The following is a 26,922-nucleotide window of genomic DNA, read 5'->3' as shown; positions in this document are numbered from 1 at the left end:
TTCACAAAGCAAGTTCTTAGAGACCTACAAAAAGACTTAGACTCCAACACAAGAATAATGGGAGACTTTAACACCCCACCGTCAATATTAGAAAGATCGATGAGACAGAAGGTTCACAAGGATATTCAGGACTTGAACTCAGCTCTGCACCAATCAGACTTAATAGATATCTACAGAAATCTCCACCCCAAATCAACAGAATATACATTCTTTTCAGCACCACATCATGCTTATTCTAAAATTGACTGCATAATTGGAAGTAAAGCACTCCTAAGCAAATGAAAAAGAACAGCAATCACAACAACCTGTCTCTTAGACAGCAGTGCAATAAATTAGAACTCAGGATTAAGAAACTCACTGAAAACCACACAACTACTTGGAAACTGAATAACCCACTCCTGAATGACTACTGGGTAAATAATGAAATGAAGGCAGAAATAAAGATGTTCTTTGAAACCAATAAGAACAAAGATACAACATACCAGAATCTCTGGGACACATTTAAAGCAGTGTGTAGAGGAAAATTTATAGAAATAGATGCCCATAAGAGAAAGCAGGGAAGTTCTAAAATCGACACCCTAACATCACAATTAAAAGAACTAGAGAAGCAAGAGCAAACACATTTAAAAGCTAGCAGAAGGCAAGAAATAACTAAGATTAGAGAAGAAATGAAGGAGACAGAGATACAAAAAACCCTTCAAAAACTCAATGAATCCAGGAGATGGTTTTCTTAAAAGATCAACAACATTGATAGACCGCCAGCAAGACTAATAAAGAAGAGAGAATAATCAAACAGACGCAATAAAAAATGACAACGTGGATATCACCACCGATCCCACCGATCCCACTGGCACAAGACAGGGATGCCCTCTCTCACCACTCCTATTCAACATAGTGTTGGAAGTTCTGGCTAGGGCAATCAGGCAAGAGAAAGAAATCAAGGGATTCAGTTATGAAAAGAAGAAGTCAGATTGTCCCTGTTTGCAGATGACATAATTGTATATTTAGGAAACCCCATTGTCTCAGCCCAAAATCTCCTTAAGCTGATAAGCAACTTCAGCAAAGTCTCAGGATACAAAATCAGTGTGCAAAAATCACAAGCATTCTTATACACCAGTAACAGACAAACAGAGAGCCAAATCATGAATGAACTTCCATTCACAATTGCTTCAAAGAGAATAAAATACCTAGGAATCCAACTTACAAGGGATGTAAAGGACCTCTTCAAGGAGAACTACAAACCACTGCTCAGTGAAATAAAAGAGGACATAAAGAAATGGAAGAACATACCATCCTCATGGATAGGAAGAATCAATATCGCGAAAATGGCCATACTGCCCAAGGTTATTTATAGATTCAATGCCATCCCCATCTAGCTACCAATGAGTTTCTTCACAGAATTGGAAAAAACTGCTTTAAAGTTCATATGGAACCAAAAAAGAGCCCGCATTGCCAAGACAATCCTAAGTCAAAAGGACAAAGCTGGAGGCGTCATGCTACCTGACTTCAAACTATACTACAAGGCTACAGTAACCAAAACAGCATGGTATTGGTACCAAAACAGAGATATAGACCAATGGAACAGAACAGGGTCCTCAGAAATAATACCACACATCTACAGCCATCTGATCTTTGACAAACCTGAGAGAAACAAGAAATGGGGAAAGGATTCCCTATTTAATAAATGATGCTGGGAAAATTGGTTAGCCATAAGTAGAAAGCTGAAACTGGATCCTTTCCTTACTCCTTATACGAAGATTAATTCAAGGTGGATTAGAGACTTAAATGTTAGACCTAATACCATAAAAATCCTAGAAGAAAATCTACGTAGTACCATTGAGGACATAGGCATGGGCAAGGACTTCATGTCTAAAACACCAAAAGCAACGGCAACAAAAGCCAAAATTGACAAATGGGATCTAATTAAACTAAAGAGCTTCTGCACAGCAAAAGAAACTACCATCAGAGTGAACAGGCAACCTACAGAATGGGAGAAAATTTTTGCAACCTACTCATCTGACAAAGGGCTAATATCCAGAATCTACAAAGAACTCAAACAAATATACAAGAAAAAAACAAACAACCCCATCAAAAAGTGGGCAAAGGATATGAACAGACATTTCTCAAAAGAAGACATTCATACAGCCAACAGACACATGAAAAAATGCTCATCATCGCTCGCCATCAGAGAAATGCAAATCAAAACCACAATGAGATACCATCTCACACCAGTTAGAACGGCAATCATTAAAAAGTCAGGAAACAACAATTGTTGGAGAGGATGTGGAGAAATAGGAACACTTTTACACTGTTGGTGGGATTGTAAACTAGTTCAACCATTATGGAAAACAGTATGGCAATTCCTCAAGGATCTAGAACTAGATGTACCATATGACCCAGCCATCCCACTACTGGGTATATACCCAAAGGATTATAAATTATTCTACTACAAAGACACATGCACACGTATGTTTATTGCGGCACTATTCACAATAGCAAAGACTTGGAATCAACCCAAATGTCCATCTGTGACAGACTGAATTAAGAAAATGTGGCACATATACACCATGGAATACTATGCAGCCATAAAAAAGGATGAGTTTGCATCCTTTGTAGGGACATGGATGCAGCTGGAAACCATCAATCTTAGCAAACTATCACAAGAACAGAAAACCAAACACCGCATGTTCTCACTCATAGGTGGGAACTGAACAATGAGATCACTTGGACTCGGGAAGGGGAACATTACACACTGGGGCCTATCATGGGGAGGGGGGAGGGGGGAGGGATTGCATTGGGAGTTATACATTATATAAATGATGAATTGATGGGTGCTGACGAGTTGATGGGTGCAGCACACCAACATGGCACAAGTATACATATGTAACAAACGTGCACGTTATGCACATGTACCCTAGAACTTAAAGTATAATAAAAAATAAAAATAAATTTTAAAAAAGTATGTATAATATCTTAATAATTTTATAGGGTTTATATTTTGAAATGATAATATTATGAACCTACTGTATTAGATTAAATAAAAACGTTTTTTAATTAAAAAAAAAAAAAAAAAGGTGAGTTCGTGTCCTTTGCAGGGACATGGATTAAGCTGGAAACTATCATTCTCAGCAAACTATCACAAAGAGAGAAAACCAAACACCGCATGTTCTCACTCATAGGTGGGAATTGAACAATGAGAACACTTGGACACAGCGCAGGGAACATCAGACACCGGGGCCTGTTGGGGAGTGGGGGCTGGGGGAGGGATAGCATTAGCAGAAATACCTAATGTAAATGACAAGTTGATGGGTGCAGCAAACCAACATGGCACATGTATACCTATGTATCCAACCTGCAGGTTGTGCACAAGTACCCTAGAACTTAAAGTATAATAATAATTTAAAAAAAGAATTTGCTAACAAGGTAAACTTTATGTTAGGTGCTCTTGCCACAAAAGGAGAAAAACTAAACAAAACAAGACTAAAGCAGGACAGGAAGAAGCCTTTGGAGGTGATGGATACATTTATAGCATTGCTTGTAATGATGGTTACAGGAATGTATACATATCTCCAGACACATCAAGTGGTATGCATTGAATATGTATACCTTTTTATATGTCAATTATACATCAATAAAGTGGTTTAGAAGTTAATTTTAAAAATAGAAAATATACTTGTTTCCTGGATTTCTTCTTGATAATTTAGTGTGTCTGTTTTGTGAAGGGTTGAGACCTGAACCAAGTTTTCTGGGCACTGTGCAGCCCTAGTTATTATGATAGGGGAGGCAGGAAATGGATGAGGCAGGGGAGACAGGAGAGACATTTCATGACATAGGTATGCAAGATGTGTCAATGAAGCATCAAACTGTAAAATATTTGTAGAGGTTTATTCTGAATGAAATATCAGTGACGATGGACAAAGCCCTCAGGAGGTCATGAGAATATGTGCCCAAGGTGGTCAGGGTGCAGCTTGGTTTTATACATTTTAGGGAGACATGAGACTTCAATCAAACACATTTAAGAAATACTTAGGGTTGGTCCAAAATGGCAGGGTTGGGTAGGGTGGGGTGGAGGGGTGGTGGGCGAAGCTTCCAGATTATAGGTAGATTTAAATTTTTTCCAGTTGACAATTAGTTGAGTTTATCTAAAGACCTGGGATCAATAGAAAGGAATGTCTGAGTTAAGATAAAGAACTGTGGAGACCAAACTTCTTATTTGCAGAGGAAACTTTCAGCTTTCCTCTTCAGGGAGACTAGGTTGTAAAACATTTCTCATCAGACTTAAAGTCTGTGTTGATGTTAATGCTGGAGAGGTATAATGAGACCTGTCCCACTGCCCACTTCCCATCATGGCCTGGAACAGCCTCTCAGGTTAAATCTTAAAAGAGCCTTGACTGAAGAGGAAATCCATTCAGATAGTTGGGGGACCTTATAACTTTATTTTTGGTTTACATTCATGGATTTGTGATACACTTTTTTTTTTTTTTTTTTCAAGACAGTCTCATTCTGTCTCCCAGGCTGGAGTGCAGTAGTGTGATCTCAGCTCATTGCAACTTCTGCCTCCCAGGTTCAAGTGATTCTTGTGCCTCAGCCTCCCAAGTAGCTGGGATTACAGGTGCACACCACCATGCCTCCCTAATTTTTGTATTTTTAGTAGAGATGGGGTTTCACCATGTTGGCCAGGTTGGTCTCAAACTCCTGGGCTCAAGCAATCCAACTTGGCCTTCCAAAGTGCTGGGATTACAAGGCGTGAGACACTGCGCCTGGCCCATGATACATTTATTTATCCATCTATTTATTTATGCCTAGCCGACTTCAGAAAGGATTGAATGTGGTGGACAAAAGGACATCGACGCCAAAGTATTTTAAGATGAAGAAATAGAAGTGAAGGAAAAATAAGTATAGGAAATTGCATGAGGGAAGTCCCAGGAAACTTGTTAGAGGTACAGACTTGAGACTCATAGCCAAGAGGGTAACATGATGGATTACGTGTGTCACCATATTCACTAGGTTAAAAAATTAACTGCTCATGGGAAATATGTCTAGTTCTGGGAGACACTGTGTAATATTACGAACAGTGTCCTAAATTATCAGAAAGGCAGCAATTAATATTATAGTTTTTTTCTAAAGATGTAAAACAACTTATTTCCTCACTACAAAATTAAGAGAGGCTCAACATTAGGTGCTTGGAAACTCCTCATTATCGATAGCTTCTGGATAAGATGAAAGCCTAGAAACACATTAGCCAGCTCCCTTCCCCTGCCCAGTCCCAAGGAAAGTCGCTGAAGAAATGTAAAAGCAGGGGGAGACCTGCATCTGAAATGAGAGTCAAAGAAAGAAGCCATCCAAATACCAGAAACGTCTAAGAATTTCCAGCACACGAGGGAGCAGATGAAACACGGAAGCCAAGTGTATAATGTATAATTCAGCCCCTGGGAGAACTCCCTGGCCTTGTAGAGGATGAACTGGTACTCACAAGTTTATAGGGTGAAGGCAGCTGGTGAGAACGGGGAACGAGAGGTTCCAGGAAACCCAACGCGGAAGTCATTTTAGTGCCGCAGCTTGTCAGAATTTAAAGGCAGCTGAGAGGCGGGGTTTGGGATTCGCATGCGGCTCAGCTGAGAGAAAGCCGTAGAAAGAAGAGATTTCCCGGAGAGTCGTTGGGCTCTCTGGGAGAGTCACGGAGCAGGGAGAAGCCAGGAGGGAGTCAAATGTAGCTGTGCAGGCACAAGGCAATGGCCGCTTAACCGAGGGGAGGCTATATGTTTTATTTATTTTTTACTGCTATTTACTGAAGCAGTGTTTTTCTTAGCCAGCAACTCCAGAAAAGTTGACAATTTTAAAGCTCTTCACCAAAAATGAATATGAGAATAATTAGAAAAATATCAAAATAATGAAGAGAAATATGCAGTGTTATATTAAAACATAATACAAAATTTTGATAATTAAAACGATATAATACTGGAACCAGAATAACACATGTAAATCATACAAAATTTCAAATCAGTTGGCAAAAAATGAATTAGTCATTATACTATATGTTGAAATAGCTGTCTGGCCTTTTTTAAAAATATTAGATCACCACCCGCCATAGCTAATAACAAAGTACATTTTAGTTGGATTGAAAAAATTAACACTTTAAACATAAAAAGAGTAAAAGAATATTTGGGTAACACCTTCATAATTTCAGTGAAGGAAAGGCCTTTCCAGGAATCATATCAAAAGCAGAAACAACAAGGAAAATATAGTTTTTTACTACATAAAAATTTAAATTATTTATATACATAATAAATATTCATAAATAAACTTAAAAAGCAAAATTATAAATGGAAACTATTTTTATATAATAGGCAAAGAAAAATATCCTTTTTATAAAGAAGTCTGGCAAAGAAATGAAAACATTCTAATTGAGTAAATGGGCAAAGGGCATGAACAGACTATCAGGAAACAAAGAAACATAAATGAGATGAGGTGCTGTGGCCCACGCTGGTAATCCCAGCATTTTGGGAGGCCGAGGCGGGTGGATCACTTGAGGTCAGGAGTTTGAGACCAGCCTGGCCAACATAGTGAAACCCTGTCTCTACTAAAAAATACAAAGATTAGCTGGGCTTGGTGGCACGCACCTGTAATCCCAGTTACTCAGGAGGCTGAGGCACAAGAATTGCTTGAACCTGGGAGGCAGAGGTTGCAGTGAGTGGAGAACGTGCCACTGCACTCTAGCCCTCTAGCCTGGGCAACAGAGTGAGACTTGGTCAAAAAAATAAATAAAAAATAAAAAATAAATGAAAAGAAAATATGTAAAAATGTTCTTCTGACCACTAATTAAAGAATTGCAAGATTGAACATTTGGATACAAACTTTTATCAACCACATAACAAGATTAAAAGGAAGAATTATCTAAGTATTAAGAGAGTATAAGGAAATGGGTACTTTTGTTGTTATAGTGACAGCCATAAACAGTAGGCACTTTTGAGGGAAATGTAACAATATTTGTCCAAAGTTAATAAATCTTCTGTTTCTAAGAGTTTATCCTAAGGAATAACTAGAACTGGGAAAAATAGATGAATATAAATTATTTATAACAAAAAAATGGAAAACAACTTAGATAATAATAGGCTACTGATAAAATTGGAGTATGGTATAACCTTCAGAAAAAATATTATTTATCAGTACTTTTCCAATTGTGCTTTCCACACTGACTCCCAGAGGGCTCATTTTGCTGGCCTGCTCCAGGGCAGATCTGGGAGTTGCTGACTGTCTCAGTTTCAACCGAAGCTACCTGAGCTTTCTATAATTTTCTATACTGGGTTCTAAAACTGTATTTGAAGAAAGGATCTTACTACCTGAAAAAAAATGCCACTTGTACAGATTCATATTTCTTCACAGGAAAAGATGGTCATAACAGGCTTTTCAGAGGAAAAATATTAGGTTACAAGGTAGCATCTGTATTGTGATCTCATTTTTAAATGTGTAATCTGTGTATTATATATGCATGCATTATCAGAATTTAAACTTGACCTTTCTGGTGGGTGCCACTATGGATTTTTTTCCTTTTCGCTTATTTTTATTTGCTAGTGTTTCTGTAATCAATATGTGTAACTTACACGATTTTATAAAAAGGTAAATTAGTTACATGGAAAAGAAGAAGGCTAAGCAGCAGAGACGTGCAGAAATGGACAAGAGCACATGGAAGAGGGAGTCTGACTTCCCGGGGGTGAGAAACACGAGACAGTCTACCTCATATGCAAACCTGCATTTCATCTGTTCGATTCTGGATCCTTCAGCCCTGAGAAGTCACTCTTCATGGCAAATGGGCTCAGCTGCCTGGAAAGCCATCAGTCTCCCTGCTGTGGCAGCTGCATCACAGCCTAAGAGAGTGGGGCTTTCCCAGTGCAGCCCAGCACCGGTATGAGAAAAACAGCTCCAAGCCTGTACCCTGCTGGGCCTTTGGGGAAACATCTTTGGAGACCTTGGTAGAGTTGATTCTAAATTATGATGCTATACTGTCTTAATCTGTTTCCCTGTGCATCCCTCTCAAAAGTGAATGCACTGTTTACCCATCAAGTGGAAACTGGGTGGGGCTCAGGAGTCACATGTTGCCCTTAAAAGTGTCCTGGGACCTATAGAAGAAGACGACATTAGAATTCTAACCACTGAAAGAACAAGAGCACAGGGGGCAGCTACTAATGTCACCCAGGACTATAGAAACCCATCAGGCTTCACACCCCCACCATCAAGAAGAACCCCCTCCAGTTCTACCTCCTGCCCACTTCATCCCACCCTGCTTCTTTCCTAATCTGAACTCCCACTGCTTCTCTCCACCCCCGGTGTTTCTCTACTCCTTTAGGGACCAGCTCCCCTATACCATCAACCTCCTAATGGGAGGCTGCTCCCACCTCCTGTCTCCTGAGGTGGCTGATTCCCCTAAGACATCTCAGAAGGGTCCTCCTCAACCTTCCTTTTTAGATACCTTATGGCGTGGTGGCGGTGAAGACATTTTCCTACCTTTCTAGACCACCTCTAGGCCATTTCTCCTTCAATATTGCACATACATGCCTGCTCTGTTTCTCTGATGCTCGTGCTATCAGTCTAGACTACCTTCTACAATGCCTTCCCCATGCCTGTGCCCATATGGCCAAGGCCCTCATCCAGTGAAGATGTCGACACTGTTCTCAGTCTCTCTTTCACCTTTCATACTGTCCTAATCACAGGTGACTCGATGTCTACATAAATTAAGTCCAGTGAGAGGGCTTCACATGATGACTCACAGAGCTTGACATGTTCCCTGTATTTGAGAGCATTGGGGACCGATGACTACATCACACTTGAGACCGTTGAAGAGAGGCTGGTTGGCGCTGTGTTCCTAGCCCAGGGGGCTGATGTAGAACCTGCATCGTGAAGTTTGCCTGAGGCTGTGTTAAAAAAGATCCTGCCCCAGACATTTCGGCCAGAGAGAGAGGCCTCCCTGGAGGTCACCAGGGAGGGTGGAACGTCACTGCCCAAGTCAAGCAAGTGGCCACCAGCAAGACCCCACAGGAGAATTGCCAAAGGACCCAGAAAAGTTCCTCAGGGGACCAAGAATCAGCTTTGGATGCAGCCAGACACAGAGAGCACAAAGCCCTCTGATGACAGCAGCAGTCAAGCGAGAACTGTGTCCTCTTCCTCCTCCCTGGTTCCCTGTACCCCAGCTCTGGAGAGACCTCAATGTGGATAGCGACCTGGGGGAGGACAAGGAATAGCAGATGAGGATAGAAAGCAGAAGGGCTGGTACCTCTGCTGGACTTCCCACTTGAAGCAAGCCCACCTAGGGAGAAAATACTTGAAATCCTCTTGAGAATTTGGGTTTTTTATTGTTGTCTAGGATTTTAATTACTAATTTTTATGTAATTAACTAAATTGACCAGCGTTTACCACTTAATGTGTCCATCACCTATGAGTCATCACTAACATCAAGGGGCTTGAGTTTCCAAACTCAGGCAGGAAAACCTCTCCCCCATCCCCAGTGGATTACCGTTTGCATGTAAGGAACAAGAAAGACCTTAATCAGATTGCTATTATAATTCTACCCCAAGACTCCTGCTTGCTCAGTGGGCCATGACAACTCTTTTCTACATGAATCTAGTATCTCTTTTCAGTGCGTATAATTCAGCAAGAACAGAACCCTAGATATTATTCTCCTAAATATTTCAGGTTTGGATTTTAATAGAGTCCCTAGTTTCCTCTAGATTTTTCTCACTTATAGCTCCTCGACCACAGCCAACACACTGTTCGACAACACCACCTGACTCTACATTCCAACCCCACCCAAAGACACATGCCTGCTTTCCAAGTTGAAAGTAGGGGAGCAAGGTGGCCTCCTGTTTCTGGAAGAAGGTCCCAGAGCCAGTGAGCACAGAAAGCCCAGCTAGGTGAGGGATTAAGACGAGAGCTTCAACAACAGCTTGACAGAAAGCATCACATCATAACAACAGGTGTGTCTTAAAGGTGCTTGCTTATATATTAATTGTCTCTCTCCAGCCCCATCGTAGCCTGCTGAGGTGGCCAGAGCAGGTATCTTTTATACCAATTTAAAGAAAAGATGAGGCTGAGACTGCATGGTTTAGCCAAGGTCAGAATATTGCAACTGAAATCCAGTGTGCAGATATAGCTACCAGGTTTCTGGGCTGGTTTTGAATGCACCCTACTATCCAGAACAAAGTTCAGTGTTCTTTCTCTGCCTTATAAGTCCACCCATGTTCCTACCAAAAAAAAAAAAAAAAAAAAAAAAAAAAAAAAAAAAAAGAAGGTTCCTTCCCATTTGGCAAATAACTCTCAAAAACTGTCCCAGTGCTTTGCAGTGCTGGGTACAGTGAAAGGATGCCACGCGGACCTAAGGCTGTAGCCCTGCCTCGTAATAAAAGAGTGACTGCATATGGGTAGACACAACTCAGCATTTGCACTGCGACTTACCAAATGTACATGGTACAAACTGAGTTCCCTAATACTGCAGGAATGGATGCGTCAACATCTCAAGTCAGACGGGGAAATCAGGAAAGAAGAAGCACCAACCTTAGGCCAGGCAATGTGCTAGCTTCTGTTCAAGCTTCCCTTTGTAATCTTCACATTGACTCTGTATGGAGGTACTGTCTCCCTGTTTACATATGAGGAAACTGAGGCTCTGGGAGGTTCTGTGAGGTCCAGGGTGGCTGCCCCACAGTGATCCTTTTCTATAGCAGACTCCATTGTGCTCCCCAGAATGGTTGCTACATACGCAGACATCCCTCTCTTCTCTTTGGGCAGAAAAGCAAGCCAGGGTCCTCATTGTGATTGCCTGGAGCCTGTCTTTCCTGTTCTCCATTCCCACCCTGATCATATTTGGGAAGAGGACACTCTCCAACGGTGAAGTGCAATGCTGGGCCCTGTGGCCTGACGACTCCTACTGGACCCCGTACATGACCATTGTGGCCTTCCTGGTGTACTTCATCCCTCTGACAATCATCAGGTAAGAAGCTGTCAGGCCAGGACCACACAGGGGGTGGTTGGGCGGGGGGCTTTCCTGCTTTGCCAGCTGCTGCTCTCCTCCGCTACAGACCCATCTTTTCTAGTGCCCTAGGGGGAGCTGGCCAGGCCACAAGATTTTATGTGTAGTTACTATAGGGTAAGCCCAATTTCTTCAAAGTAGAGTAAGGAGAAGGGAATTAGCAATTACTGGGTATATAGGGCAGGCATTGCACCAAACAGCTAACAATTATCACATTAGCCACAGTACAACACTGTGAAACAATTACCATTGTCCCAATTTAATGAATAATGAAACTCAAGCTCAGAGTGGTTAAGTAACTTACTCAACATCAAATAGGATTGATATCCAGGTTTTTCTGATTTCATACCATATTATTTCTTTTATATCTTGCAACCTTCCAAATATAAGGCAAATTACAACTTGTAGGGATTTTGTAAATGAAAAGACAGATATACTTGAAACAAACTGAACACAAAACTCAGTATGCACTAATATGCTAAATTGTGTATGCAGTGGAGTCGCATAATGCCAGGGAATATATTTTGAAAGCCACCATTGAAGGAGGAAATGATCCAGATAGGATAAGGGAGAAGTGGGGAGGAAGCAGACTCTGATGACCAGAAATTGGAGTGAGTGTAGGGGCAGAGTGGACAGGTAGACAGTGCCAATGGGACAGAAGTTGGCAGTGAGCTCCTTCCAGTGGCTGGGGGAGGCTCAGTTGTGAATGACCTTGGCAAAAAAGTAATAGAGTGTCCTTTATTCTGCAGCCAGTGGTGAGCTGTAGATGGTCTTTTAACAGAGATTAGCATAACAACCTGGTCAAGGTAGGGTCTCACTTGGCCATGTGGCAGGATCACCCTCTGAAATGGGCTCTGCATGTGTGGATGGGGTGGGAGACTACAGGGAGAGACCTGGCACATTGTCTGTATTCTTGGGCCACGATGATCCTGCGCCTTTTGAGTACCTCTCAGCCAGCCATAGTGTGTCATATAACACATTATAAGCAAAGGAAGATCAGCCTTTGTTTTTGATAGTGTAAAGACAGCTGTGATAAAAATCTTTGTACTTAAAACTGTACATGAGTCTCTGGTTATCTCCTCATAACTCATTCTTGTGGAGTTACTAGATCAAAGGTATAGATCAAAGATGATGCACATTTTAAAACTTTTGATGCATAGTCACAAGCTGCCCTTGAGAAAAGTTGTATTGTTTCTTGGCCTGTTAGCTAAATCACTCGTAGAAAAGGTATATTCTGGGGAACACCATACAAGGGCTCTTGTTTTTTGCTCCCGTGATCCAATGGAAGGTAGCACTATTTCCTTACTAAATCTTTGCCAACCTAAGAGTTTAAAAAGTATTTCATTGTTTTAATATGCATTTCTTTAATTACTAAGCTGGTGGCTTTTCCAGTGTTTTCTGATATGGTGGGAGTCACCTTTTCTTGCTCACTATTCATCTTTAGTCTCATAAAATACTATAGCTGAGAGAAATGTTATCCATCATATGGTCAAACCCCTGAATTTTTCATAAGAGTAGAATTAAGACTAAAAGAAGTGATTGCCTTGCCCCTACCCCCGCATCAGAGATTGAGATGGGCAAGCACAGAGTGACCTCAATAGCCAACCCAGCAGCCTTTCCGAGATGGTGTGTTGTCCAGTCACCTCTGCTGAATGGACCACTTAACACCTACACTTTATTTTGACTTATTGCCCTCCACTCCATCAAGCTGAGCTTGAGAGGAAGTTTGAAGGAGATAAGATTATTTAGACAACCACCCAAGGTAAGTAATAGGCAAGTGAGCCAGAGCGGTCAGAGAGCATTTGGAAGGAAGCGGCTTGTGTCACCCTGAGCAACTGAGGCATCGATTTCAGTGGCAGTGCATGTCCTGGCTTCACTGCTGATTGATTTCCCATCAGTTCAAGAAATGAGCTCCAGTCAAAGTCCCTGCTCAGCAGAGCGGATGCTGCAGCACGTGGACCATGCAGCTCAGGTTGTCCTGCATCTATGATTTCCGCGTTATTTGGGCTGCTTTTTCCACCAGGACTTCTCCTTGAACTTGCCTACAGGATAGCCGGTGTGTTTTTTTTTTCGTGTCCTTGAAAGGGCAAAATACAATGTGTTTGCTGATTGAAGGAAATGATTTCAAAAACTGGTTTCCCTCAGCTCTCACCAAACTAAGGCCTCTGTAAGTCCTGATCCTAGCTCCTTGCTTCCAGCCGTGAGAGTCATGAAAACTCAGCCATGACCTCCAGCCATCCTTGAGCTTCTCTGAAGCATTTCCTACCTGACAAGAGGCTTCTCTTTCATCACCTTCCCTCTTTCGTAGCTCCCCCTGGTGAAGAAAGAACTTCTCTCTGGGGGACCAACATCCTCGCCTCCTTCAGCAACAACTGTCTTCTCAAACAAGACTAGGCCCTGGGGGGAATTTCGTGAGGAACTTGTTTCCAAAGAGTACCTGGCATAGGTGCTACAATTTCATCTCAGAGATAAGGTTCAACTCTTATTCTTTCTTTATTGCCTATATTCTGGCCCCCGGGCTCCATGCTGTGAGCAAGGTTAAATTCTTTGTTTCAAGCTTAAATAGACAAAGAAAACAGCTCAAGAAAAGTGTTTACTCATGTTGTTCACCATGCCTCATTGTCCTTCACGCATGCTACATATGCTACATTTACCAAATTGATAGAAAAAAATACTTTAGTTGTTTTATTTTGCATTTCTTTCATTACAAATAAGATTAAGTATATTTTATATGCTGATTGTCATTTTTTTAAATACTTATTAGGTTGGTGCAAAAGTAACTGCGGATTTTGTCATTGATAGTAATGCTACTTTTCTTGTTTAAATGTTTTCATTTTCTCTATTCTCTATCTTTAGAAATATTATATATACAATAACCTTTTTCTTTTTGCAGATGTTGCAAATATTTCTCCTAATTTGTCATTTGCCTCTATATTGAGTATGGTTTTATTTTGTTTTCAATTATTAATAGTAGTGATTAACATAATTAAGAAAAAAAGAAAAAGCACAAATAACCAACTTAGCAGCTTTTCTGCCACAAATCCCTCATTGGTTTACTTATTGCCCACCTTCGTATGCATTCAGTATCTGCTAGGACAAGATCCACTTGTCTTTTTCAAAGATTCCCTGCCTGCTTCACGGTGAGCTGCTGATACCTCACCTGTACTCCCAACTCCAGCTATGGAACAAACACCCCTCTGACCCATGTGCATCACTCCCATGCCTGAACACTCTGCCAAGCTCACCTTGCCTTGTTTCTGCCAACTAGTTCACATCCTTCTTGTCTCATCTCCAATACCAACTCCACGGTAGAGCTTCCCTTGCCAACCCCGGACCAAGAGGCACCTCAGGTCCTCACTCCTTAACCTCCAACCTCACTTTGTCCATGTCATCATCTAGACTTCATGGTAGTGTGACTGTATCTCATGAGTGCAGGAAGTGTGGCCTCTTCATTTCTGAACTTCACATCCAGCACGCATGAAACAGTTGGTGAATATTAGATTGAATGAATAATGCAATAAATTGCAGCAAACAACAGATGTGTCATGTCACTCTCTCTACTCTTTCTCTCCCTCTCTCATTCTCTCTCTCTCTCTGTCTCTCACGCACATACACACACACACACACAAACACAAATACACGTGTACACATGCTGCTAATATAGAAATTTCTGGCTATCTAATGCCTAGATCAGTTTTTGACTATGATAGCTCCTCCATAAATATATGTGAGAGGAAAGAAAAAAGGGAGAAAAGAAAGAGGAGGGGGGAAGAAAGGGAGAGAGGGAAAGAGAGAGAGAGAGAGGTAGTTGTATTGTTGGTGGCAAACTCTCATGAGAGCTGTGTATGAATAAAGATGTAGCTCTTCCATCATCCACTAAATCAGGCTCCCAGGAGTTGAAACCATAGTGACTGACAGCAAAGGCAATATGTTGTTTTTCTGGGTCAAAACAACAGGAGTTGTTTTGAAATTCACTTGACATAACTGTCTAATTGTTGCTGGGGAGGTTATTAGCTCCAGTGTAATTGCTTTACTTTAGCTGTGCTTATTTTCTTCCTACCTAATTGATTTCTCATTCTCTTATCATTTTCATCTCTGTAAGATAAAGGTAGAAGCAGAAGAGATTCATGACCGACAACTGCAAAAAAATAAGTGAAAAAAAGCACATTAGTCATGGATCATTGACTTGTCATATGTGAGAAAAATTCATTTATTTTGCTTAGGAAAGGGGATCACACTGTGGGAAAGCCTCTTGCCAGGTTGGTGCAGCCCTGCAGATAGAATATACGGCCGTGGTGGGTAAAAGGGCCCCAGGGATCTGGCCAGCACTGTCCATGGCATGAGGTCCAGGGTCAAAGAGGATCACAGGGCCCACAATAAAAGTGGTCATCAAAATGAATAAAGAGAGATTGTAAGGGTCTCCACTAATGCTGAAAACCTGGATGGAGAGGAAGGTACAGATTATGGAGTCATTTTGCTGAGACAATCCATAAAACTTATCCACCATCCGATTGATCAGCTAAAGGAAAAGAGACAAAGCCAAGTGTGGTGACTCACACCTGTAATTTCAGCACTCTGGGAGGCCTAGGCAGATGGATCTCTCGGGCCCAGGAGTTCAAGACTAGCCTGGCAACATGGTGAAACCCTGTCTCTAGAAAATATACAAAAATTATCTGGGCAGGGTGGCACACACTGGTAGTTCCAGCTATTCAGGTGGCTGAGGTGGGAGGTCAAGGCTGCAGTGAGCTACAATCGTGACACTGCACTCCAGTCTGGGTGACAGAGCAAAACACTGGTGGTGACAAACAGCAATGCAGATGTCTCTTTGATGCTTGATTGGTATGCTCCAAGAAGTAGCCTGGTTTGGCAATAATACCCAGTTATTAGGTGTTTGCCATGCTAACTGAAAAGTTGGTACTGGTTCTCACTCATCTGATTGGCCCTAAGTAAAAAGAGGGGGTGACTTAGGCCTAAATCCCTAAAGCATGAGACATTTCTTAATCTTTCTTCTGTGTACATGGTTGACAGTCATAAATATTTGGATTATTGGTCAATTGTATACTGGGGTTGCAATTGACATAACCATTAACTTTCCATGGTGAGTGTAACCTTACCTTGTACAGTATTTCACTTTCTGGGGAAGAAGTTTCCCTGTTCTAGCAAATATTCAACTTAGAGTTGAACTCACTAATAACATTTTTCTCATTTTTTCTTTACTGCAGGCATACAAATTGCAAAAAAAAAAAAAAAAAAAAAAAAAAAAAGTCCCTGGGCAATTATGCGAGAAAGAATGGAGATGTTCCAAAAAGTCCCTGAGCTTTCCTGGAGCACTCTGAAGGGTTCACTGAGCAAGAATGGGGAAAGGCAATAAGCAGCAGAGATTTTAACATTGCCATTAATTAAGTTATATTCTAAAGATCATTAAAAGCAATTAGTGCTTTGTCAGCTACTGCAAACTGAAGCTTTGATTTTTTTTTTTAAACTAATTATTCTCAAGAGGGAAGATATGCAGTTTTAAAATAAAGCATTGCTGTGTCCCAGAGTTTTTTGCCAAGGTGCTTAATGTAGTCAAAATATCAAGTAATATTAAAGAAGAGTAGTTTTTATATTTATCAAAGAGTACCCAGGATACAAAACTTCTTGACACTTTTGAATCATTAACACTTTGTTTTCCTGTTAGGCACAGATTAAATCATGTAAGAATTGGTGTGATATAGTGTAAAAAAATAGGCAAGAAAGAGGAGAAAGGAAATTAATCTCCACTAATTTTCCAGCACTGTACTTGGCACTTTAAATATTGTCACATCTGATACTCAAAAAGTTCAAGAGGTCTGTATTGTTAACACCATCTTGTAGAACCTCAGCTGAGGCTCAGTGTAGTAGTTATCTATTACTCCTTTACAAATTACCACAAACCTAATGACTTAAAGCAAGACACATTTATCATCTCACAGTTTCTGTGGGTCAAGAATCTGGCCATGGCTTAACCGTGTCCCCTGCTCAGGCAAGGCAGTCATCAAGTTGTTTATCCAGGGCAGGGGGTCATCAGAGGCTGGACTGGGAAAGGCTCTTTTCCAGGCTCCCTCAGGTCCTTAGCGGAATTCATTTTCTTGCAGCTGTGGGGTTCATGGCACCTTGCTTCTTCAAAGCCAGCAATGGGGAGAGACACCAACAAGACAGGCACTACACTCTGTGTAATCAGTCCCATCCCCTTTGCCACACTCATTGATTAGAGGCAAGTCACCTGCTCTTCCCACACTAAAGGGATGAAGATCACACAAAGCCATGAATGCTGGAGTCAGGGATCATAGATGTCACTTAAAAGATGTCACTAAAGTCAGGATTGTACAGCAGACAAGTAGTAGAGGAGACCCAAGTCTTTTCCGACTCTAAGGCCTGTTTTTGGATTCTAATCACAGCTCTCCTTCAAACCATTTGGGTTACCTTGAGGAAACTGCATAACTTTACCAGGTCTTAGCCTCCTCACTTAAGACAGAAGTGACTCCATGCAATGGATTCTAATGGGCACTTTCAGTTGTGATTCTATAAACAGCAAGTATAGAGGGACAGGCATGGTGAAAAGATTCCTCCCTTTGCACCTTGCACTCGGGGAGGTGGGAGTGGTCTTCTCTGTGTCCTCACAGTAGAGATCCACCAGCCACTTTAATACTACCTTTGGTTCTTTCTGCAGCGTCATGTATGGCATTGTGATCCGAACTATCTGGATTAAAAGCAAAACCTACGAAACAGTGATTTCCAACTGCTCAGGTAAGTCTCTACTCTGCATGGCCCAATTCTTAGCTAATGTGCTTCTCCAGAGGTTTTCCTCTAGCAAATGTGAGCTGGGGATCCCTTGATACACGAGCATACAGGATCATATCAGGACCCAGCCGACAGACCAGACCCACCAAAGGCTATCACAGGCAGGCTCTGTTGTCCCCCATGTGACCTCCCTGAAATTTAGGAGAAGGAAGGGGGCACTTTGGGCCTGGCCAAGCTATGCCAGCAGAGAGTTAGCCTTTGAGCTAGGATCCAAGGGTTACCCCAGCCTCAGTTCTAGCAAAGAAGCACCTTGGAGGACACAAGATATGAAAAGAGAGACTGTCCAAGGAGGACATCACACCTTCAGCAAAGATGAGGATAGGCTTTTCTGATTGACTTGAATTTTCAGATACATAAAGCTGCCATTTGTCCATAGAACAATCCTGGACCCTAAGCCAGTAAAGGCACAGTGGTTCATTCTTTCCCAGCTGCCCTGACACACCAATTCAAACCAGATCAAGCCTAAGACCACCTACTACAACTTTCCCCCAAGTTCCTTCTCAGTAAACCTGACTGCAGAGCCCCTCGTATGCAGTAGACTCTGAGCCCTGGAAGCCTGTCCTGCTTCCCAGGAAAACATTACTGGACCTGACCAAGGTCAATCTGGAGAAAACACAGCAAACCAAGGGACCAAAAGAAGAAAGGGCTTCTAGTTTTCTGTTTGTTGTAATGTCATAGCTCTGCAGAAGGAGACTGGATCCGCTCAGGTTACACATCCCTCCCATTCCTTGTGCACACACATACACAAAACGTAGGCTCATATACACAAATACACACACCTTCACACACTCAGTCTCACACACACTAACAATGCATACTCACAACTATATGCACTCACACAAGGACAACAAGCTGTACCACAAATATCTGGAATAAGAAGAGCTGCTTTCTGTTCCAGATGTGCCACAAAGAGCTGTGCCACCTGGCAAAGTTACATAATCCCTGGGCTCCAAGATGTTAAAATAAGGGGATAGACTGGATTCTCCCTAAGCCCTCCTCTTTTCAGACTGTTAGTTAAACTTTCGTTGGACCAAGACAGAGCTTGTTTTCTCCCTCTTAAAGCTACTGTTTCCAATAAGACTGTGAGGCCACCAAGAGGATGCACAAGTTTTATCGGGCACTGATAACCTGTGTCTTTTTCCCTAGAAGAATGAGTAGAGATATGTAAGTCTGGGTTCTTCACCTGAATTCAGTTCAGTTCCTCTGTGTTCTTCTGCATGTCAGGAGTGGTACAAGGGACTGGGAATGACAAATTAATAGCATGGTTCCTGACTACAGGCAACTCACAGTCTAGGGCCTTGGGTCTTGGCCCTGGCTACACAGTAGAATTGCCTGGGGAGCTTTTAAAATACACCAAAACCCAGACACCATTCCCTGACAGATTCTGATTCACTCCATCTGGAGTGGGGCATGGACATCATTATTTCGGAAAAGCTCTTCAGGTATTTTTGATGTTCAACCAGGTTTGACAATCTGGTCCAGTGAGACACAGAGTCATAGGTGGCTGACCTTCACGCTCACTGACCAGTGTAACCAAGAGATGTGTTTAGGCTGCTTGGAAATTTTCAACCCACGAAGACCCAGTCATTCAGCTTGGGGCTAATTCCAGCCCCCATGCAGATCCTAGTGCTTCCCTTCCACTGGTGCAGTCTCCACATCCTGGTTTTTCTGGAAGACCAAAAGCAATAGAAAGAATAAACACAAGTGAATTCATTCTATTGAGTGCAATTGGCTTTGGTTAAAAGTTAGAATATTTGTCTGAAAAAAATTGGATGAAGGCATCCTTCCTCTATCAAATATCAAATAAATGTCATAAGTACTACAATTATAATACTATAATCATTGAAAGAGAATTATATGGACAGGGAATCCCAACAGAACAGAAATGCTAAAGGAAACCTCAGGAATTTAGAATGTGATGAAGTATTTTAAACTGATAGAGAAATAGAAACTGTTTAATTACTAATGTTGAGACAACTGCCCATATGGAAATAATCATATATTAGATTGTTACATCATATGCTACAAGGAAATACACTCCTTATAAAACGAAGAACAAAAGATAGAATGAGGGAGAAAGAAAGAGTGAGGAAAGAAAAGAAAGAAGAGGAAGGAAGGAAGGAAGGAAGGAAGGAAGGAAGGAAGGAAGGAAGGAAGGAAGGAAGAAAGGAAGAAAGGAAGGAAGGAAGGAAGGAAGGAAGGAAGGAAGGAAGGAAGGAAGGAAGGAAGGAAGGAAAAGAAAGGAAAGGAAAGATAGGGAGAGGAAGAGAGGCGAGAAGGGGAGAAAGAAAGAGAAAGGAAACAAATATAAGAAATATTGTTTATAATCATGAATAACTGAAAAGATCTGAATACCCTACAATGAGGGAACTGAGTGTAATAATTATATAGCCATACAATTAAATACTGCAGCTCTAAAAATTATTATATAGAGTGTACTTATTGCCATAGAAATATTTCTCCAATATAGTACATTAAGAAAAAGAAAGCAGTATGGTATCTCTTTTATAGATATGTGCACATATTTTTACTTAGCAGAATATATATGTGCATGTATAGATAGATGATAGCTAGAGAGAGAGGGAAATGGAAAATATCAAGAAGCTACATGTTATCAATGTTATTGAAATTATCTCTGAGTGGTCGAATTTTAGTTAATTTTTATTTTCTTCTATTTTTCACTTAGCCATACGTAAAAATTTTCTACAATTACCTAAATCATATAATTGAAACAATAGCCCTGTGGCCCTTTAGCCTGAGTAAACAGCCAATATTATCCTAGATGTATATATGTATATTCATTTTTTAAAACCATCAACTCAGCACCCACAAACATATTTGCCATGCATGTCTCTGTATAAACGTCATGCTTAGACCCTCTAAGGCCCACTCAAAGCCATCGTCCATTCATCTCTCAACACAAACAGAGAAGACAGAGGGACAGACGGAGCAGCTCCTGTCAGCCACTGCTAGGTCTTTTCCTTGTGTTCTTCCCTTTAACTCGTTTCCTGTTTGCTCCATTTCACCCATGGCCCATTGCCCATTTCCCATTTAACCCATTTCCCATTCGAGAATACTGCACCGGCAGTGAGCTGTGCTTTTTTTTTTTTTGTCTAAACAGGAAATGAGTTAATCCACAGTTCTTCAAGGTGGTGTTACTGTCTCTCACAGACAGAAGACAGGCTTAAAGCTTAAACAGTTTGCTTGTTTTCACGGGTAGCATGTGACACAACTGGTATTCAAAGACACACTTATTGAGTGCACACATAAAGACAAGACTTTTTAAAAATTAAAAACAAAAACTCAAGGTCTTGTGTGCGGCTTCCCTTCCAGGACACTCCCTCTAGAGCTGTGCCTTCAGAGAGCTATTCCTACCTCATCTCCTGAAGGTTTTGTTTTGATATATTTAAAATCTAAAGGCTGAGTAAAGACTGGCAGTGTGGAGACCAATTTTGTGGAGGTAGCCGAGGCCCTCCTGTACTTTCAGACAAATCAGATTGGTATAAACCCCTGTCATGTGATTTCTGCCAATTCTGTGGGTCTGACATGCTCCTCCCTGCTTGTCCCTCTGAGCACTCACTCTCACTGTCTCACCTCCTACAGCTCTCCTGTTCCCTCCACAGCAGCACCGCCCTTGCTCACCACCTTCCTCAGCATGCCTCCCCCCAGGGAGGCTAAGTTCCTGGTTCTCTCCAAAGTTCCCAGGTCTCCTGCTACTGCATATGCCAGTCCTTGCACTCTTGGGCTCCCCTGACTTCCGGTCCTTGAAACCATACAAAGCCACTTAGAGCCCTGTTTCCCACTGATACAGAGTGTGCCATTACTCCCTCCCAAAGGTGGAAATGGCTGCCGCCACTTTTTGTTCTTTAATATAGTTTTATATCTCCATTATATCTATTTTTTAGTTACTGTTAGTGACCTCATCCTGGAATGAGGGCAGCTGGTATTCTCAAAAGCTTATATGCTCTCTATATCTTATTCATAAATGGAACGCAGTTGATTTCCCATCTGTCATTACAGCCAAGCAGCTCTGGAGTTGGCAGGTAAATGGGATCTCCAGCTGGGTCTGCATGCCAGGATTATTGCTCATCAACGAGGGACATTAGCCATGATTAGTGTGAACAGAAGCTCACTTTGTAAACACTGGCTGAAAAACTCAAGCCATCCTTAGTGCGAGAACCACTCTTCTTGCTGACAAATATGTCTATTTTCTCCCAGTCAAACGCTGACAGAAAGGAAAAGAAAAAGAACTGTATCATAAATTATCTAAAGACTTTCCCATAAACAAGTGTGGAGGGCAAGATGTGGAGGAGACAGGGTTTCCAATCCTGTGTGTTATCTTTATCTTTCATAAATGAGCATATTATTGATGTCCGGGAGGATTTACTTGTGCAAACTAGAACATTTACTACTGCATGGGAGCAGGAGATTGGGCAGGTATACCCATGGAACAGACAAATTTCTCATTATAACTATGTCTAGCTATCATGGCTTGGCAGATATGATCCATGCTATATTCAAATTCCATGTTTTTAATTAAATGAGGCACACTAGAGTGAAGGAAAAAAGCTACAGATTAGGAATTGGGTTAGAGTCCTATTCACTTTCTATCTTAAAAAATTTAAGAGAAGCCCATTAACTGCTGTCCATATCAGCTTCTTCATCAGTAACTGTGAATAAAATGACTTCTCTACAATTAACTACATTTAATAAAAGATGTGCCAGAAAAACATGAAGATACAAATAAATGATGATTATGACATGTTCATGGATAGTAAAGTTTAATATCATAAAGACGTTGAATCTCCCCAACTGATCTACAAGTTAATAAAGTTCCAAACAAAATTGAATTGAAACATTTTATTGAGTTTCACAAGCCTATTTTAAAATAGACGTGGAAAATTCAAGAGCCATGAGTAGCCTAGACATTCCTAGAGATGCAAAATAAGGTAGAGAAAGTTTGGTTTACCAAATATTGAAAGCATTATAAAGTCAGAGTGCGGTATTGGCACAATAGACAAATGGAAACCTCAGTTTCCTTGCCACCTGCTGCCTGCCCATGAATCCAATGCCACATGTTTCAGGTTTTCATTAAGACAGCACTGCATATGAGGTACCAATCTCTACTTTAGTAAGAGAAACACTAGCAGCTGTGTAACCCAAAATATCAGTAGCCTTACCCACATAGAAGTTTATGTCTTAATTAAAATCCAGTTGGCAATAAAGACCAGAGGGAAAGGCATTGTTCCACACAGTCGTTCAGAAATTCAAGCAGGTGGAGATTCTGCCACACTTATCAGAGGGCTGCTAAGGTACCCCTCAGCACCTCCCTCCAGCAGGCAGGGGCGGGGGAAGAGACAGAGTGGAGGACTGCTCAGGAGAGGTATCTGAGCCAGGTTTGGGGATGGTAGACATTGACTCTTCCCAGTATCCCTTAGGCAGATCTTAGTCACATGACTACACACTGCTGGAAGGCAAGCTGGGAATTGTAGTCTAGTTGTGTGCCCTGGGGAAACAGGAATGGGTTTGGTGAATAGCTCATCTGTCTTTGCATAATTATTTTAGACTGTCAGGGTTCCTGCTTCTGCCTGAGCTGAGGTGCTGAGGTACAGAAAGGGCTATCTGGTGGGTTAGTGAAATCTCATATCTAGCTATAATTTATGGTTGGCTCTGGGCTAAAAACCTGAAAAGGAACTCAAAATGCTTTCCTACTTGAAGGTTCAGATATATGCAGGCATGTCTAGCTAATGGGGAGAGAGGGAGTACCTCAGATGACTAGAAAGGGACGATAAGATTCCTGAGTGTGAAAACATTCTGGAGAATATGGAGTCAGGCACAATGAGTGTCTTAAGGTCAAAGGGAAATGTAAGTTCTGGGTCACAGAAGAACATTCCCACCTAACCACTCTAACCACTTGTCAGCATCTAGGGAGGAAAACGCTGTGTGGGGGGCTAAAGAAGCTGAAACTCTTGGAAGTTAAAGTGAGTGCTACAGGTCCCTGGAATAGCATAGCACAGAGGAGAGAGGCCATTCCCTTGCTTCCTGGCAGAAGAACTTGGAGAGCAGATATCCCAGGGAAGGGCAGTGGTGCTGAATAACCTACAGCCCAGGGACAGAACTGAGGCCCTGAGAGGTGGAGCAGAAGAGCAAAGCAACTGCCCAGGGTCAAGAGCAATAATGAAGAGGACTCACAACGTTGCTTTGAAGTGACTGTGGCTGTGGAAGCATCTGGTGCCCAGCCGGAGCCCCTCAAGAGGCAGTCCTTGGCAAAGAGGTCTGGGTGAAGTGACTTGGGGCAACCCAGGGCAGCTGCATGAGCTTAGAAAGCAGGATCCAGATAGTGTCATGAGAGAGGCACAGGCGGTGGCCCGGGTGGATCCTGGAACATTGAGACACCTCCTTGGGTCTCTCAGAAAAACTAGAGGGACAAAAACCCCCTGGGAAGAAACAGACTGCAGTCCTGCAGCTAAGCAGATGAGACCTAATGTGCTTAAAATACTGAACTGATGATTTCAGGGGGGTATTCAAGCTGTATTAGTAAAGAGAATGTTACTGTTCAAAATGAATTTCAAGTTTTAAAAATTTTAGAAATCAGGAAAAACTGCTAAAAAAAACTTTGAAGTTTTTAAAAATCAACCTAACATACACAAAGTTTCTAATATAGGAAGCATATTTATTTTAAAACATTTCCAGTTAGACTTCCTTGTTTCTAAACAAATCACCTGCACTCACTATAAGTTCACAGATGAACTCCCCCCATCACATCCCAGGAAACAATTCTGCTTCCATTTGAAATCCCAAGGTGCCAACTGCTCCCACTTCAGGTGCTCAGCCTGCATAATGGGTTCCCAGTGGCTCTGTAAGAGGCCTGTGGTCTTGGGAAGGTGAGGAGCCAGAAATGGCCATTTGGAGACTAAATCTGCAGCATGTGCCCCCATTAGGGATGTACTCTGGAACTAAAACAGTCCACATCAGCGTGCTTCTTCCAGTCCCAAATCGAATGGACCTGCCACCTTCAGGCTACCCAAGTTATTAATGCACAGTGACAGCTGAATTTAACTGTTTTTCACTGCAGCTCAGCGCCAAGGCCTGAGTAGAAATAATCCTTTTATCTCCCAATAAAGGAGAATTACTGGCATTTTGTAGCTCAGCTCTCTCTGAAGGGCCATCTTTAGAAGCTAGAGGCTTTGCATGTCCTGGAATGGTCAGATTAAAGATGCTTTTCTCTGATCTCTGGGCAGGTAGTTGATTATATTGTCACCCAGTTGCCCTGTGGAAAGCACTGCGGGTTTCCATTTTAAAGGGATTTCAGAGCACAAATGTCATTCTCGAAAACTTTTCTGAAAGACCAACTTAGTCTTCAGACCCATACTGTTTAGGGGCCAGCTGTTGCCTAGGAACAGCCAGTGGGGATGCTTTGAAAGAATATAATTTGGTCTGCTGTCTTCTTTACTTGCCCCCCATGGGTATAATCTCACCTGGATCATTTTCTGCTATACATAATTCTTACACAGATAACAACCTTGTATAATAGACAATCAAATGTAGTAATACCTTCTATTCACTTCCATAAAGATGGCTCACCTTCCACCTGAAATACTAATAAAACTGCATTCATCTCAACTGATAAGACATCTGACATCCCATCATGGGGCTTGGTTCCTTGAATATATTATTTTATGTTAATCTTCAAAGTAACTCTGAATTAGGTGTTCTACACCTCAAGTTTTAAATGGGAGAACTGAAGCCGGGAACTTTAGACAATTTGCCTAAGGTTACACAGTTTTAGTAATTGGTAGAGATGGAGGATCCATTCCAGTCTGATCTTAAAGTCTGTGTCCCTCCCAAGATCCCATCCTGGAAATCAAGGTTTCTCGCCTTTGACACCTTTGGCATTTTGGACTGGATAATTCTTTGTTGTGGGGGCTGCCCTGTGCATTGAAGGATGTTTAGCAACATTCCTGGTCTCTGCCCACTAGATGCCAGTAGCACACATTCACACATAATCGTGATGATTAAAAATGTGTTCAGACATTGCCAAAAGTTCCTTGTAAAGCAAGATCACCCCAGCAGAGAATCACTGCTCTAAATGTTCTGAAGCATTTGCTTTCTTACAAGGCTGAGGTTTTGTGGTGCCATGAAATGCACAGAAGAATCTGAAGACCCTAATGGTATTTAGGAGTGGCCTTACAGGGTATGCTTTAAGAAATATGAATTAATTATAATTAGCATTTTTTCTTTGTACCTAAAGAGCCCCTATTCCTGTTACTCTTGAAAATCATTTGTCCTCTGCAATGAGTAAATATTCACACTGCAAAACCACTCAGAAACTTCAGTGGCCTGCAGCTGCCTCAGGAGTTCAGCCCAAGCTCCTCAGAAAGACATTCAAGGCCTCCGCAGCTTGCCTTCAGTTCTCTTCTCCACTCTCAAACCCCACGTATTTGTAGGTTACAGCCAAGCAATATGACTCACTGTGGTTAAAACGCATCCTACGTTTTCTTGTTCCATGTCTTGGCTGAGGATATTCACTCTCTGCCTCCCACCTCTCCTGATCCCACGCCACATCCCGCCTTTGTCTTGGACTCCTTCTTATGTCATTTGAGTTCACCTGATGCTCTCTGCAACTCCCACACAGCCTCCCCAGCACAGTGGTGGAAGGATGGGTCTCTCCTCTGTCCACAGTTGGTTTCTATCTCTCTTGGTCCATTTTCTGCTGCTATAACAGAATACCACAGACTGGGAAATTTATTTTAAAAGAGATTGATTTGGCTTATGGTTCTAGAGGCTGGGAAATCCAAGAGCAGGGCACTTGCAACTGGCAAAGGTCATCCCATGGCAGAAGACAGAGGGCGAAAGTGAGCACCCAAGACAGAGAGAAAGTCAAGCAACTTGTCCATCCCATCAGAAGCCCTCTTCCACAATAATAGCAAAAATTCATTCATGAGGGCCAAGCCCTAGTGGCCTAATCACCTCTCAAAGGCTCCACCTCCCAATACTGTTACAATGACAATTAAATTTACACATGAGTTTTGGCAGAGTCATTCAAACCATAGCAGCATCTCGCTCATCTCAACCAGTTTTAT

General features: G+C 41.8%; 1 protein-coding gene and 1 long non-coding RNA gene across 7 annotated transcripts in view; one reads left to right on the top strand and one right to left on the bottom strand.

The window, feature by feature from the left end:
* LOC115898285 overlaps nucleotides 1-5,562 on the bottom strand; it is a 137,477-nt gene extending 131,915 nt beyond the window's left edge. Inside the window, exon 1 of the long non-coding RNA XR_004058006.1 lies at nucleotides 5,474-5,562. This is a non-coding gene — a long non-coding RNA (uncharacterized LOC115898285). The remainder of the gene's footprint in view (nucleotides 1-5,473) is intronic.
* The window catches only part of NPSR1 (neuropeptide S receptor 1), a 234,901-nt gene that overhangs the window by 172,334 nt on the left and 35,645 nt on the right, over nucleotides 1-26,922 (top strand). For all 6 annotated transcript variants that reach the window (XM_030932653.1, XM_030932651.1, XM_030932654.1 and 3 more), the window contains 2 exons: nucleotides 10,777-10,978; nucleotides 17,709-17,785. In XM_030932653.1, coding sequence (XP_030788513.1) covers nucleotides 10,777-10,978; nucleotides 17,709-17,785 — 279 coding nt within the window. The remainder of the gene's footprint in view (nucleotides 1-10,776; nucleotides 10,979-17,708; nucleotides 17,786-26,922) is intronic.

Source organism: Rhinopithecus roxellana, chromosome 6 (genome assembly GCF_007565055.1).
Source record: "Rhinopithecus roxellana isolate Shanxi Qingling chromosome 6, ASM756505v1, whole genome shotgun sequence".
NCBI lineage: Eukaryota > Metazoa > Chordata > Mammalia > Primates > Cercopithecidae > Rhinopithecus > Rhinopithecus roxellana.
This window is presented reverse-complemented; position numbering and strand designations above follow the sequence as displayed.